Consider the following 14291-nt stretch of genomic DNA (forward strand, 5'->3'; position numbering starts at 1 on the left):
TAGAATCAGGACGGTGGGATCCACACTACGAACAAGGAGATCTGGTAATACGTGGATGCGTTACCGATGGTTCTACCGAAGTACTTTCAGGCAAATGTGTCATAGTTTATAGATTGAAATCGGACATTGATTTCGAAACCAAACATCTACTCGAAGTACGTTTCGCGCTGGACAACGCAGTCTTACGTATAGCTTTATATTCTATTTAAAATTACGAATAGGAAACATTTTATGCATATGCCGAAGTCGATCCCGTATCCCAAAGCGCACTTGCAGCCATATCAGAGTTGATTTTAAGATTAAATTTACCAGCGATTACTTCAAATACATTATGGGGTGAATTATCGAAAGATGAAGCTGGCGAAAAAGTGAAGAACAATTTTATTTGCGATTTTAGTGACTTTTGCGAATTTTTAAGCAGTAAGATATTAAAGTCTGTACCCATGCTAGAGTGTGTTTCATTCTGCATAAGACTATTAGTTCTATATTCATTTTAGTGACCAAGATAGATTTAGAGAGCACAATAAAGTTCGACACTGACTGGGAGGTATACAACAAGTACTTAGCATCGCCGGACATCAAAATACGGAGCTCTACCGATCCAGCAGCCATCAGTGCCGTAGAAAATAACGTTAGACTATGGATGATCTCTATGGAACGGGTAAAATTTGCAATTGTTCATCTCTACTCTGGATTGTATTATAGAAATTGTAATGCCTGCTTAACGCACAGGCTGTTGTCGAGAGCCAACAGTTGCGCAGAGAGACTGAAACAATGGGACCGAACGCGGAACTCACATATTGGAGAAGATTACTCGCCCGATTTTCGTGGATAACTGAACACATTAAGTCTCCCATTACTCAAAAATATATAAACTTCTTAACGAAGCTGAAGTCGAAACATATAAAGGTATGTCTAATTGTAAGCTGCGATTACATTCGTACACTTCTCTGTGTTCTCTTCTAGAAATGGAAAGTATTGGAGAATCATGTTAGAACGATACAAATTCTTTCGCAAGATAATGTAAAGTATCTGTATGCGTTAGAAAAATTTACTCAGCCTTTGTACAGGCTTAATCCAACAAAGATCGGCGAATACTTACCTCCTTTAATGTACGCTATACGAATGATATACGCCACTTCAAGATTCTTTAATACGAGAAGGATGGTTACGGCAGTTTTTGTGAAAGTACTACCATAAAATTGGATGGAAAATTATACTTCCTGTTTTTATATTTGGATTCTATGTAATATAATTATTAAAAATTTCAGATGACGAACCAAATGATTTTAGCATGCAAAGCTTATCTAACAGACGATGGTAAAATAAATATTTGGAATGAATCTAAAGCTGTCATGATATTTAAAATAAAGGCAACTATTTTTATATATATGTAGGGAAATTGAAACTAAATCTACAAATAGGATGATAACTGTTACATAATTTTTTCAATATAGGACTGCAAAAAATTATGTGAGCAGTACTATCATTATTACAATGAAATGTGTAAGCAAGTAAGAGAATCTGCTGATGAAAGGCCTTTCGAGGTATCTGAGATGTACGTTTTTGGAAAGTTTACTACTTTCAAATCAAGGATAACAAAAGTTAGTAACTGACGTATATCTGAAAAAAGGTAAAGGTCTGTCAAGGAGAGTGATCGCAAAGAAATTAATTACGTTTCAGATTATGGATGTTTTCCAGACAGCCTTATCATATTCCATCCTTTTCAGTTCTGCGGTAGAAGGAATAGCTGTATTTGCAAATAAATTTTCAAGTTTTTTCCAGGACATAGCATCGCACGATTATGATCCGTTGGATCATAGAAAGCCATACTTTGATGCTGACTATGATAAATTTAAGAAAACTGTAACAGAAACAGAGACGGAATTAAGAATTTTCTTTTATAAATGCGTTTCTGACGCACCAAATATAACAGAAGCATTGAGAGTTGTTGCGAGGTGACATTAATGATCGTGTGTAATAATTGATTAGGAATGATTATGTGTTTACAGTTTCACATTTATATAGATTCGAGAAGCTACACTTCAAACATCTGAGAATCGACAGGAAATACTTAGAACTTATAACGTTGTTTCAAAAAGAAATTGAAGATGTAAGAGATCGGTACAACGAAGATAGATCAGATCCACCGTTATCACGAAATATTCCACCAATTGCTAGTCGTATTTTATGGATTAGACAGCTCTACAGGCGCATTGAAAATCCAATGGAAATATATAAACAATGTGAGAGAGTGCTTAGTCACGACTATATGCAAAGATGTATCAAAATTTATAATGCTTTAATCAGTGTTTTTATACATTATGAATTGATTTACCATAAAGCATGGTACGATTCCTCAGAAATTGTAAGTTGGGCATGATTATTACATAATTATAATGGACACTACATATTTGTTCGTATTGTTCAATTCTTCGATTCCAAGGTTCGATTGGCATTAGCTTCGCCCATACTTATACGGCATCCGGAGACAAATAAGTATCACTTAAACTTTGATTCGTATATTATTGAAGTGATACGCGAGTCAGAACATATGGCTAGATTTGGATTAGAAGTGCCAGATTATATACAAATAATAACATTCTGTAAAGACAAGATTTTCTCATCGTACGAGACAGTTAGAAAATTGGTTGAAGAAAATAATACATTGAGGTAAGTAAGTCTCTATCATACTTTTCTAGAGACGTAAGAAGTAACTTTAATTACTTCAAATTGCAGGCAAACAATACCATTACTGTTTCTAAATTTGATAAGAATTGTTCTGGTTAATCTTGAGATTGCCTTTCAACCTTGTCTATCTGTGATGACATGGACATCTTTGAATATTTCTGAAGTATGCGAAGGAATACAGCAGGTCGTCACATCCATGCAAACTTTTGTTAAAGACATAAAAGACATGAAGGAAGCGAGAGTCGATGAGGTGTTCGAATCCATTTCAGAAGCTGTACTAATGAAACTCGACAAGTATCCGAAACAAGCAGCTGAGATTTTAGAGGACAATATTGCCTATGGAAGTATAATGGCCTCTGAGCTTGAAGTAAAATCATCGGCAGCAGAGAAAGCTGTTATAACGATCATCAATAAGTTCATGGATTTTGTAATTGATGAGTCCGTTCAAACTACTAAATACAATTGGATGGATCCAGATAAAGTACACAAACACATCTCGCAGACAAAACTAGGGAAAGGAAAATACGAACCAGGTATATATGTTCTGTCGCCTGTTCCAGGTACATATATATTAGTCGTTAATAATATTCTATGTTCACTGAACAATTGCAGGATTTGCTCCAATTGAAAGAACATATAAGGTTCAGTTACACAAAGTGCACCAAGAGTGTATGGACTTATTCGCATACTTTAATAGTAAACTTGTAGAAGCTTTAGTAAAATGCACTAAGAATTCCCTGAAATTATTGAAGAAACAGATCGCCGCTATAAGGTTCTACTATATTCAATTAGAGTTTTCTAACAATGCAGGCATATTTAAGAATAATTGTGACATTCTTTATTTCCGTAACTATAGTTCTTCGACAACAGATGAAGCGACCAGACAAACTCCAATTTTGTTAACTACATTTGTCTTACAAATACCAAATATTGCAATGGTGCCTTCAATAGAGGAATTGCAACATTCCTTTGGGAAACTAATAATCATCGTTCTAGAGAATCATAAAAATATTATCGTATGGGGACAACGTTATACACCTCCTAAACGAATGAGTGGTGGCGGTGATAAAATGCCGTCAGGTTTGTTTTTTATAATAGCAGTGATCTTTTTGTAAATAATGCCTCCTATGACTTTGCATACAGCGATGAAGAGGACGAGGAACAAGTCACTGAAGAACTACTATCAAATAATATCCGATCATAAAGAGATAGTCCGTAGTGTAATGAGTTTGCAAGGTGGAATTCTTGCCTTAAAAGATGACATTACACAAATTGCGAATGTATGTCCATTTTCCTTTCTTTCTTGCCTGAAATGTGTAGTTTGAATGTCTTTCGTTCAGTTCATACATTATTTTGCAAGTAGAAGTATTTGCGGTATTCCTACATATGGACCGAAAAGAGAAACAGCATTATTCAGAAGTTTGTGGATTCAGAACCCATCACACAAGAGATCAACGAGAAGTTTATGGAGTATGATGATTTAGTCGCCGAAATAGAAATGTTACCGCAGAAACACATAATAGGACCCATAGAAATTAATATGAGTAATGAATTTAGTTGTCCGATGATGGGGATTCTTACAACAAATTCTTCTAACAGATACGATATCTTTCAGACAAATTAAAATTGGGGCTTCTGGTTGAAGCGCGTACATGGAAAACATTGTTGGGTCAAATGTTGTCCACGACCTACAAGGAGAAGCTGAAGAGGATTACCGAATACATCAGTGACAAGAATAAAATTTTAGCTAGAAAGATAAAAGACTTAGAAGATGTGAGAGTTGCTATGAAATGCCTGGGCGAAATACGAGACGACTTTATATCTTTGGACATGGAATTGATATTGATAGAAGAAACATATTCATTAATGGGAGTATTCCATATCCCTGTTTCAAAGGAGGAACAAGACATCGTAGATAGCCTTCGATACAACTTTAGAAATATGTTAAATATGGTACTGTTCATGGAAACGATCATAATTGCTTGTTACAGTTGTAATATTTTAATAAAATTCTCTACATTACAAGGCGAAAGAAATCCAAGCCAAGATATGCGAGATGCAAGATCCATTGAAGAAAGAGCTGACGGATGGTGTTACAATTTTCAAGCAGGACGTGATAGAGTTTGATCTTGAGTTTGAGTTGAATGGCCCAATGGTCGAGGGCATACCAGCCAAAGAAGCCAGCGATCGGTAATATTATCGAATAGTATTGTTAACGTTTAAAAGTTTTGAATCAGTTTCCTCAAGGATAATAAATTTCTTCCAGACTTATTCTGTTTCAAGCACGTCTCGAAGACTTGTGGGAGAGGTATGAGACTTACAGCAGTGGTGAAAGTTTATTTGGCATAGAAGTAACGGAGTATCCAGCTCTTCACCAAAGGAAAAGGGAAGTAAACTTGCTACAACGATTATATTCCTTATACCTGCAAGTGAATAGAACTATCGACAGCTACTTCGAAATACCTTGGTCCGACATTGATATCGAATCCATAGTCACTGAATTAGGTGACTTTCAGAACAGGTAAGCTTGAGTTGCTCTTTCACACGAATGATGAATAAATTGTGTCTGCATATCCTTTCAGATGTCGAAGACTACCAAAGGCTATGAGAGATTGGCCAGCGTTTATTGATTTGAAGCAAAAGATTGACGACTTTAATGAGACTTGCCCTCTGTTAGAGATGATGGCAAATAAGGCAATGCAAGACAGACACTGGGAAAGAATGTCCAAGCTGTGCAAATATGTCTTTGATGTCGATTCAGAGACGTTTACGCTGGCGAGCGTAATGCAGGCACCTCTGTTGAAGTACAAAGATGATGTTGAGGTAGCGTCGAACTTACAACATATGGTATCTTCAACGTGTCACCAACATCTTCATGTGTTAACAGGATATATGTATCAGCGCGGTAAAAGAGCAAGATATAGATAGCAAATTGAAGCAAATCATTGCAGAATGGGCCACTGTGGATTTGCAATTCTCTCATTTCAAGCAAAGAGGGGACTTGCTACTGAAAGGTGTAGAAACAGCTGAGATAGTATCTCAACTCGAAGACAGCTTAATGATGATCAGTTCACTCATGGCAAATCGGTATCAAACATGCTCATCGTGGATTGGCATTTCCTCAATTAGCAGAAGAAAGATCACTTATAAATTCTATTCGTTTTCCTTAGGTACAATACACATTTTAAAAGAGAGATCCAACTGTGGCAAAGTAAGCTGAGCAACACCTCGGAAATCTTAGCAAGATGGCTAACTGTGCAGAATTTATGGGCCTACTTAGAAGCAGTGTTCATTGGTGGTGATATATCGAAGCAACTTCCAGCAGAGGCAAAGCGTTTTAACGTAAGTGACTTACTCAACCCGACATCTACGATCATCCATTATACTTGGAATTTATTATTCTAGAATATTGATAAAGCTTGGGTGAAGATCATGTATCGAGCACGCGAGAGGCGCAACGCTGTGGAAACTTGTACCGGGGATGAAACAATGGCCCAGTTTCTGCCACATCTATTGGAACAATTGGAATCCTGCCAGAAATCGCTTAGCGGGTAAGAAAATCTTCAGGAAGCTTGCAATGCAACCTTACACTACCATACTTTAATTTAAACTCATTCAATCTCTACATAGGTACTTGGAAACAAAGAGAAGCATATTCCCAAGGTTCTGCTTCGTATCAGACCCTACTCTGTTAGAAATACTTGGCCAAGCAGCCGACTGCCACACTATACAAAAATATCTTGATGGTTTCTTTGACAATATAGGAAGGGTAACGTTGTTCTCACTGAAAGCATGCTACGCTCCTCTATTTGGACTCAATCATAACTCAGACTACTTCCATTTGCAGCTGGACTTTTCAGAGAAAGAGTACGAGAAGATCATTGCCATGTACTCGCGTGAAGATGAAAAAGTTGTGCTGGAGAAGGAAGCTATGTGCACGGGGGGTGTGGAAAACTGGCTGAACGTATTGTTAAGCGTGCACCAACTGTCCATAGGCAGTGTAATCGCGCAAGGAGTGCAAACTCTGGCTTCTGAAGAGTTTGATCTCATACATCTGATAGACAACTCGATTTTGCAAGTAATATCAATATTTCATCTTGTTTTAGATTGGTCACCAGGTGTTTGCTGTTTCGTAGGTGGGTCTATTGACCCTGCAAGTTTTGTGGACCCGTGACGCCGAAGTAGCCCTTAATACAGCCAAAAGAGACAGAACGATAATGAAGAGAACGAATCAGTGGTTTATGGATATTTTGAACAGTCTGATCGAAGTGACCGTCAAGGATTTAACGAAATACTCGAGAGCAAAATACGAGGCTTTAATTACGATACACGTGCACCAGAGGTTAAACATACACGCCGACATCTCTGATAATAATAATGGAAGAAGTTACCAGTTTCTATTCATTCTTCTTCAGAGACATATTCGACGAGCTGTGTCGGATGAGGATTCGAAACGTAATGGACTTCGAGTGGCTGAAGCAAATCAGATTTTATTACAACAGCGATACAGAAGACATCCCTATGAAGATCACGGACATAGATTTCATCTACCAAAATGAGTTTTTGGGCTGCACTGATCGCCTCGCTATTACACCACTAACAGACAGATGTTATATTACATTGGCGCAGGCTATAGGTGAGATTATCATAGCTTTTGTTTTAATATAATCGTGTAATGATGCTCGATTCCAGCGACAAAGATTCGCGAACTCGTATTTCAGGTATGAATTTCGGCGGTGCGCCCGCGGGCCCAGCTGGCACCGGAAAGACGGAAACCACGAAGGATATGGGCAAGGCACTTGGAAAATACGTGGTCGTGTTTAATTGTTCCGACCAAATGGATTTCCGCGGTCTGGGCAGAATATTCAAGGGATTAGCGATGTCTGGGTCGTGGGGGTGTTTCGACGAGTTTAATCGCATCGATTTGCCGGTTTTATCCGTGGCTGCACAGCAGATTGCGATCGTGCTCACAGCTCGAAAGGAAAGGAAGGCGAATTTCCTCTTCAGGTACACAGTCTACCCTTATCCCTGGACAAAACTCGATTTCCACTTATCAGAGACACGCATCTTAATCCACAGCGACGGCGAGGTATACCACTTGAACTACGAACTTGGTCTCTTCATCACGATGAACCCTGGCTACGCTGGCCGTCAAGAATTACCAGAGAATTTAAAGATACAATTCAGAAGTGTGGCTATGATGGTCCCTGATAGACAAGTAACAGATCCCTCCAATTCATTAATTTTCCCATTCGGTACACGAGATTCTCGTTATCGTTCAATCAGATAATCATGAGGGTGAAACTAGCTGCCTGCGGCTTCAAGGAGAACGTTATGCTCTCGCGCAAGTTCTTCACGTTGTACAAGCTGTGCGAGGAGCAGCTCAGTAAACAGGTGCATTACGATTTCGGCCTAAGAAACATATTGTCCTGCTTACGAACCCTGGGTGCCCAGAAACGAGCGAACCCCACCGACTCTGAGGAGACCACCCTCATGAGAGTCCTCAGGTAAAGGGGGATGACGAGTAGATTCTGTAGGGCTTTCCACGCGTATAACATTTCTTGCAATACCATAGAGACATGAATCTATCGAAGTTAGTGGACGAGGACGAGCCTCTGTTCATGTCCCTGATCGAGGACATGTTCCCTGGCATCAAGCTCAGGACTCAGACGTACAAGGACTTGCAGAAGGGGATACTACATGCAACCGGGGTGCTTGGTATAATGAATCACGCTGAGTGGAACTTGAAAGTGGTTCAGGTAAGTCTTCATCGCGAGCCAGCCATGGATTATTCAAAATCTAGCGTTCTTTCATCCTCTTCTTGTTCACAGTTGTACGAAACCTCCCTTGTTCGCCACGGTCTGATGGTGCTCGGGCCAACTGGGTCAGGAAAGACTCAATGCATGTGGGCGTTGATGAAGGCCTTAACGGAGATGGGCATGCCTCACAAGGAGATCAGGATGAACCCAAAGGTCCACAGCTTCTCCTAAGCGTATTATACTATGATTAACGAAACTCAAAGCAACCGGTGTCGCCTTACAGGCGATAACTGCGTCGCAAATGTTCGGCAAGCTGGACGTTGCAACGAACGATTGGACAGACGGCATATTCTCCACGATATGGAGAAGATCCACGCAGACGAAGAAAACAGACAACCTCTGGATCGTTCTGGATGGTCCAGTGGACGCGGTTTGGATCGAGAACTTGAATTCTGTCTTGGACGATAACCAAACTTTGACGCTGGCTAATGGGGATCGTATAATCATGATGCCGAACTCTAAATTGGTTTTCGAGCCCGATAACGTTGATAACGCCTCGCCAGCTACGATATCTCGCATGGGAATGGTGTTCATTAGTGCCTCTGTTCTGAAGTGGAGTCCTATTCTAGAGGTGACGTTAAATCAATGTTGATAACCCATCGATTAATGTCCATTATCGTCCACTTTCAGGGATGGTTCAAGAAACGAGCAGCCGCGGAAGTGCAGACGCTGCGTGCGTTGTTCAACAAAATCTACGAAGATGCCCACACTTTCCTACAAACACGACTCCCCGCAAAGATGAGGCTCTTCGAAGCTATGTACATAAGGCAATGCATCGATTTGCTGGAAGGTTTGCTTGGCGAAAACGGCAACGGATCGAGTACGTTCTTCCTACCCCTCGAGGTCATGGTTTTTATTACACAGAAGAGGGGTTTCCTATCGGATTTATGGTTCTAGGGGTGCTGCCGGATCACCATCTCGAGAAGGTATTCCTGTTCTCGGTCATGTGGAGCCTGGGAGCTGTGTTGGAGCTGGAGGAACGCAATTCTTTGCAGAATTTCTTGCTTTCTCACCAGTCCAAGTGTAATTGGCCCAAGTGCCAGGTGATTGGGTGGTGAACCATGAATTTAATAAAGGAAGAAGAGTAATGAGGCGTTTCGCTGTAGGAAGACGAAACAATCTTCGAATATATGGTGGCAGAGGACGGAGAATGGATGCATTGGTCAGAAAGGGTGCCAGAGTTTATCTACCCCCCAGACGAAGTCCTGAAATATTATGAAATCCTCGTCCCTAACATAGACAATACGAGGACGTTGTTCCTGGTCCACACTATAGCGAAGCAAGCAAAGGCAGTGATGCTGATAGGTATCTTCGACACTGAATTACGCCCCAGCCCAAGGATTTCGTTTCTTTACACAGTTTATTGAATTTTCCTTCATTTCATATTGAAATCGCAGGGGAGCAGGGCACCGCGAAGACCGTGATGATCAAAAGCTACATGTCCAACTACGATCCCGAGGAGCACGTGCACAAATCCTTCAGCTTCTCGTCAGCATCCACCCCAAACATGGTTCAGGTACCTCTCTCTCTAAATATAAGCTTGCGAATGAAGATGAATGTACCTAAGCGAAACGTGCCGGTGAATTGTGTAGCGTGTGTTTGAGAGCTACGTGGAAAAGAGGGTGGGTACCACGTATGGCCCCCCAGGTAGTCGACGAATGACCATCTTCATCGACGACATCAACATGCCAACCATAAACGAATGGGGGGACCAAATCACGAACGAGATCGTCCGCCAGCTGATGGAATACGGAGGCTTCTATTCCTTGGATAAGCCAGGAGAATTCTGCATTATACAGGATATCCAGTTTATGGCTGCCATGATCCACCCGGGCGGTGGTAGGAACGACGTTCCTCCGAGACTGAAGAGGCAATTCAATATCTTCAACTGCACGTTGCCGTCGAACAAGTCGATGGACACGATCTTCAGTGAGGACCATTCGATACTCCACATGGTTGTATGGTTTGAGGTGTATGGACGAGTGTTTATGGTGCTTGCAGGGAGCATCGGGACAGGGTACTTTTGCGACACCAGATTCGACGAGATCATCATCAGCTTCTTGCCCAAACTGATACCCCTGACCAGAGTCCTGTGGCAGCAGACAAAACTGAAGATGTTACCGACACCAGCCAAGTTCCACTATGTTTTCAACCTGAGGGACTTGTCCCGAATTTGGGAAGGGATCCTCAGGATCGAAAGGGCTGAATGTGATTCGATAACGAGACTATTGAAGCTCTGGGAGCACGAATGCACCCGTGTGATCGCTGATCGGTTCGTTGCCTTATCAATCTAGAAGATGCAACGCTTTCTGATATCGAAACACCATAGGAACTGTGCCTTGGTAGATTCACGAGCAGTGTGGACACCGAATGGTTCCAAGCCACCCTGAGAAACACGGCGGATAAAATGCTGGGCCCTGAGTTCAAACACTATGAGGCAACGGAAACGTACTTTGTAAATTTCCTACGCGAGCCACCAGACCCTACGGGGGATGAGCCAGAGGACTTTGTGATAGAGGCGCCGAAGATCTACGAAGAGATGCCCAGGTGCAATCTCCGTGCAAGCTTGCTCAAACTTATTGTTAGAGTTATTGCGGCAATGTGTTTCTTTCTCAGCTACGACGTTGTGATAGCGAAGGTTCGACAACATATGGACCAGTTCAACGAGTACATCCGTGGCATGCATCTTGATTTGGTGTTCTTTCACGACGCTCTTGTACATCTGATGCGTATATCGAGGATCCTCGGAGTTCCCAGGAGCAACGCGATGCTAGTGGGTGTCGGGGGATCGGGCAAGCAAAGTTTAACGAGACTGGCGTCCTTTATCGCTGGGTTCAGCTTCTTCCAGATAACACTGTCTAGGTGATTGCTAGAGGAATACTTATTTGCAAAGAATATCTTTGCAGATCGTTTCTTAAACTTCTGTTAATTTACTGTGATCACTCCCCCCTTTAGAACCTACAATGTTGGAACTTTGATAGAGGACCTACGAAAGATTTACCGCACGGCTGGCACAGGGGCTAGCAAGGGACACACGTTCATATTCACCGACAACGAGATAAAGGAGGAAGGTTTTCTGGAGTACATTAACAATATCCTAAGCGTCGGGGAAGTGGCAAATCTGTTCCCAGCCGACCAGCTCGACGACATCCAGACGACAGTCACCCCGTTGATGAAAGTGGACGATCCCAGGCGACCACCAACTCCAGACAATCTTTACGATTATTTCATATGGCGTGCACGAAATCATTTGCACGTTGCCTTGTGCTTCTCCCCCGTGAGCAGTCTTTCAATGCCTTCATGCCTACTTTCGAAGCCCAGAGAGCACCTCGCAGAAGTCTAGTGCAATCCTCCAACTATTTTAAACACCTTTGCGTTGCAGGTCGGCGAGAGGTTTAGATCTCGAGCACTGAAGTTCCCTGCCCTGATATCCGGCTGCACGATCAACTGGTTCTGGAGATGGCCGAGGGACGCCTTGTACGCAGTAGGAGAGCACTTCCTGAAAAGGTTCAAAATTATTTGCACCCCAGAGGTGAAGCAGCATCTGGTCGAAGTGATGGGGGATATGCAGGACGATGTAAACGATGTCTGCACGGAATACTTTGATAGGCAAGTCCACGTAAACCTCGTCTGATCTCTTCTCATGTATCGCTCTTATTCCTTCAGATTCCGAAGGCAAGTGTACGTGACGCCAAAATCATTTTTAACATTCCTGAGTGGGTACAAAGCGCTGTACAAGCAACGTTTGAACAACATCAACGTCCTTGCGTTTCGTATGAGCAACGGTTTGAGTAAATTGGTGGATGCTGCAGCCCAGGTCGATGAGTTGAGGAAGGTGTTGGAGAAGAACCAGCAGGAGATCGCTGAGAAGAACGTGCAAGTGGAAGCTGTTCGTATCTTCGCTGATGGATTAATTTTACCTTCTTGGTTACACAGGCTCGAGTTTAATACCGTTTTGTAGATCCTAGTCACCGTGAACGAGAAGAAAAGGGAGGCAGAGGCAGTGAAGGCACAGGTGCAAGTCTCCAAAGATAGCGCTGAAGCTCTTCTGAAGGTGATAGCGAAGGAGAAGGCGATAGCAGAACAGAAACTAAAAGTGGCAGAGCCAGCTTTATTGGAGGCAGAATCTGCTTTGCAAGTCAGGCTCATTTTAAAACAAAATTGACCAAGCTCGTTTTAATTGTTTTCAAATGATATGATTAGTCTTGATTCTGTTTCCAGACTATCAAAGCTGCTGACATTGCCACGGTTCGCAAGCTGGGTAAACCACCCTTCTTAATTACCCTCATTATGGATTGTGTGTTGATACTTTTTGGAAGGAGGCTGGACTCTGTGAAGCCTGACTACGAACGACAGTTTCTGACATCCTCTTGGTCGGAAGCGTTAAAGGTACTATTATACTAGAATGTAAGATGCGAATGTAAGATGTTTGGGATGTAAGATGCGAGTTATTTCTTCAATTGTAGATGATGGCTGACACCAGGTTCCTGTACAACTTGCAGAATTTCCCCAAAGATAATATCAACGCGGAAACCATCGATTTAATGCAACCTTACTTAAACTACCATCTGTACACCTACGAAGCTGCGAAACAAGCTTGTGGAAACGTAGCTGGTCTGATTCAGTGGACCATTTCTATGGTTACATTTTATGGGATAAACAAAGACGTTCTTCCTCTGAAAGTAATTGCTATTTTGATCAGTAAAAGAAGAAATGAAGTACATTGCTATGTAGATTGGTTGTTGCATGAAGAATATGTAATTCCTAGGCAAATCTGGCTATACAAGAGGGTAAGTACGAGCAGGCAAACCGACATTTAATGGAGGCTGAGAGTGCCCTAAAAGCCAAGGACGAAGATCTGAGGGTGGTGCAAAATGAGTTTGATGGAGTGATGAGCGAGCGTCAAGTAATTAATAAAACATTCGTTGAGCTGTGTCGATGCAATTGAGACTACTATGCGAGACTTCTATTATTAGGAAATAGTTGATCTAGCTGAGGCTTGTCAAACGAAGACAGATACTGCTACAGCAATGATAGAAGGGCTCTCCGGTGAGAGGGTGAGATGGACAGAACAGTTGACCACATTCAAATCAGAAACAGACCGCCTTGTCGGGGATATGTTAATTCTAACAGGCTTCTTATCATACTGCGGACCCTTTAATCAGGAATTCAGAAATATGTTGCAACGAAAATGGTTCGATTTTATCCAAGCCAAGAAGATACCAATCTCCCTTGTCATAAGTGTTACAACCGCTTTAACTGATACTGCTACAGTGAGTAATATGGTAGAGAGCCTATTGCTCTGTATATTTTGCAATTTAATATTTATATGTACTTCCTTCAAGATTGGAGAATGGAGCTTACAGGGACTACCAACAGATGACTTGTCCATTCAAAATGGAATCATTGCAACAAATGCGTCCAGATATCCTCTTTTAATTGATCCGCAATTGCAAGGCAAAGCGTGGATCAAGAACAAGGAGGCAGAGTTTCAATTAACGGTGGAATATGTTTTTATCTCTTAAACCGATTAGCTTCCTGTGCACTGCAACAGTCGGATCATACCGCAATGTTTGATTTTAGACCACGCTACTCGCTGACAAATACTTCAGGAATCATTTGGAAGATTGCGTGTCTCTTGGCCGTCCTTTGCTTATCGAGGATGTAGGAGAAGAATTGGACCCTGTTTTAGATAACTTGTTGGAGAAGAATTTTATAAAGATAGGGACATCTTTGAAGGTAAGACAACCGTACGATACCATATTGGAAATGAACTAATGT

The 14291-nt window shown here is 41.7% G+C and overlaps 2 protein-coding genes across 3 annotated transcripts in view; both read left to right on the top strand.

Annotated features, from left to right (window-relative positions):
- LOC143373911 (dynein axonemal heavy chain 5-like) lies at positions 1–1500 on the top strand. The gene is made up of 5 exons (XM_076821586.1): positions 1–420; positions 498–661; positions 733–909; positions 967–1188; positions 1272–1500. Coding segments are annotated over exons 1-5 (690 nt in total). The 5' UTR covers positions 1–419; the 3' UTR covers positions 1398–1500.
- Kl-3 (dynein heavy chain 8, axonemal kl-3) overlaps positions 1423–14291 on the top strand; it is a 16530-nt gene continuing 3661 nt past the window's right edge. The window contains exons 1-44 of one of the 2 annotated variants that reach the window (XM_076821561.1): positions 1424–1604; positions 1684–1958; positions 2029–2368; positions 2447–2673; positions 2740–3224; positions 3304–3463; positions 3548–3771; positions 3835–3971; positions 4055–4235; positions 4307–4644; positions 4718–4881; positions 4958–5212; positions 5274–5514; positions 5579–5778; positions 5862–6033; positions 6097–6242; positions 6322–6460; positions 6539–6769; positions 6828–7033; positions 7107–7327; positions 7413–7698; positions 7771–7909; positions 7978–8198; positions 8267–8450; positions 8523–8663; positions 8734–9081; positions 9141–9330; positions 9408–9553; positions 9617–9815; positions 9908–10026; positions 10103–10439; positions 10512–10782; positions 10857–11057; positions 11127–11372; positions 11466–11787; positions 11893–12119; positions 12177–12399; positions 12472–12648; positions 12732–12899; positions 12977–13192; positions 13279–13416; positions 13487–13783; positions 13856–14011; positions 14094–14249. In XM_076821561.1, the coding sequence (XP_076677676.1) occupies positions 1503–1604; positions 1684–1958; positions 2029–2368; positions 2447–2673; positions 2740–3224; positions 3304–3463; positions 3548–3771; positions 3835–3971; positions 4055–4235; positions 4307–4644; positions 4718–4881; positions 4958–5212; positions 5274–5514; positions 5579–5778; positions 5862–6033; positions 6097–6242; positions 6322–6460; positions 6539–6769; positions 6828–7033; positions 7107–7327; positions 7413–7698; positions 7771–7909; positions 7978–8198; positions 8267–8450; positions 8523–8663; positions 8734–9081; positions 9141–9330; positions 9408–9553; positions 9617–9815; positions 9908–10026; positions 10103–10439; positions 10512–10782; positions 10857–11057; positions 11127–11372; positions 11466–11787; positions 11893–12119; positions 12177–12399; positions 12472–12648; positions 12732–12899; positions 12977–13192; positions 13279–13416; positions 13487–13783; positions 13856–14011; positions 14094–14249 (9552 nt within the window). In that variant the 5' untranslated portion in view covers positions 1424–1502. Of the gene's footprint in view, positions 1605–1683; positions 1959–2028; positions 2369–2446; positions 2674–2739; positions 3225–3303; positions 3464–3547; positions 3772–3834; positions 3972–4054; positions 4236–4306; positions 4645–4717; positions 4882–4957; positions 5213–5273; positions 5515–5578; positions 5779–5861; positions 6034–6096; positions 6243–6321; positions 6461–6538; positions 6770–6827; positions 7034–7106; positions 7328–7412; positions 7699–7770; positions 7910–7977; positions 8199–8266; positions 8451–8522; positions 8664–8733; positions 9082–9140; positions 9331–9407; positions 9554–9616; positions 9816–9907; positions 10027–10102; positions 10440–10511; positions 10783–10856; positions 11373–11465; positions 11788–11892; positions 12120–12176; positions 12400–12471; positions 12649–12731; positions 12900–12976; positions 13193–13278; positions 13417–13486; positions 13784–13855; positions 14012–14093; positions 14250–14291 lie in introns of both variants that reach the window. The other variant, XM_076821560.1, reaches the window with a different exon arrangement.

The sequence above is a fragment of the Andrena cerasifolii genome, chromosome 10, assembly GCF_050908995.1.
Source record: "Andrena cerasifolii isolate SP2316 chromosome 10, iyAndCera1_principal, whole genome shotgun sequence".
Lineage (NCBI taxonomy): Eukaryota > Metazoa > Arthropoda > Insecta > Hymenoptera > Andrenidae > Andrena > Andrena cerasifolii.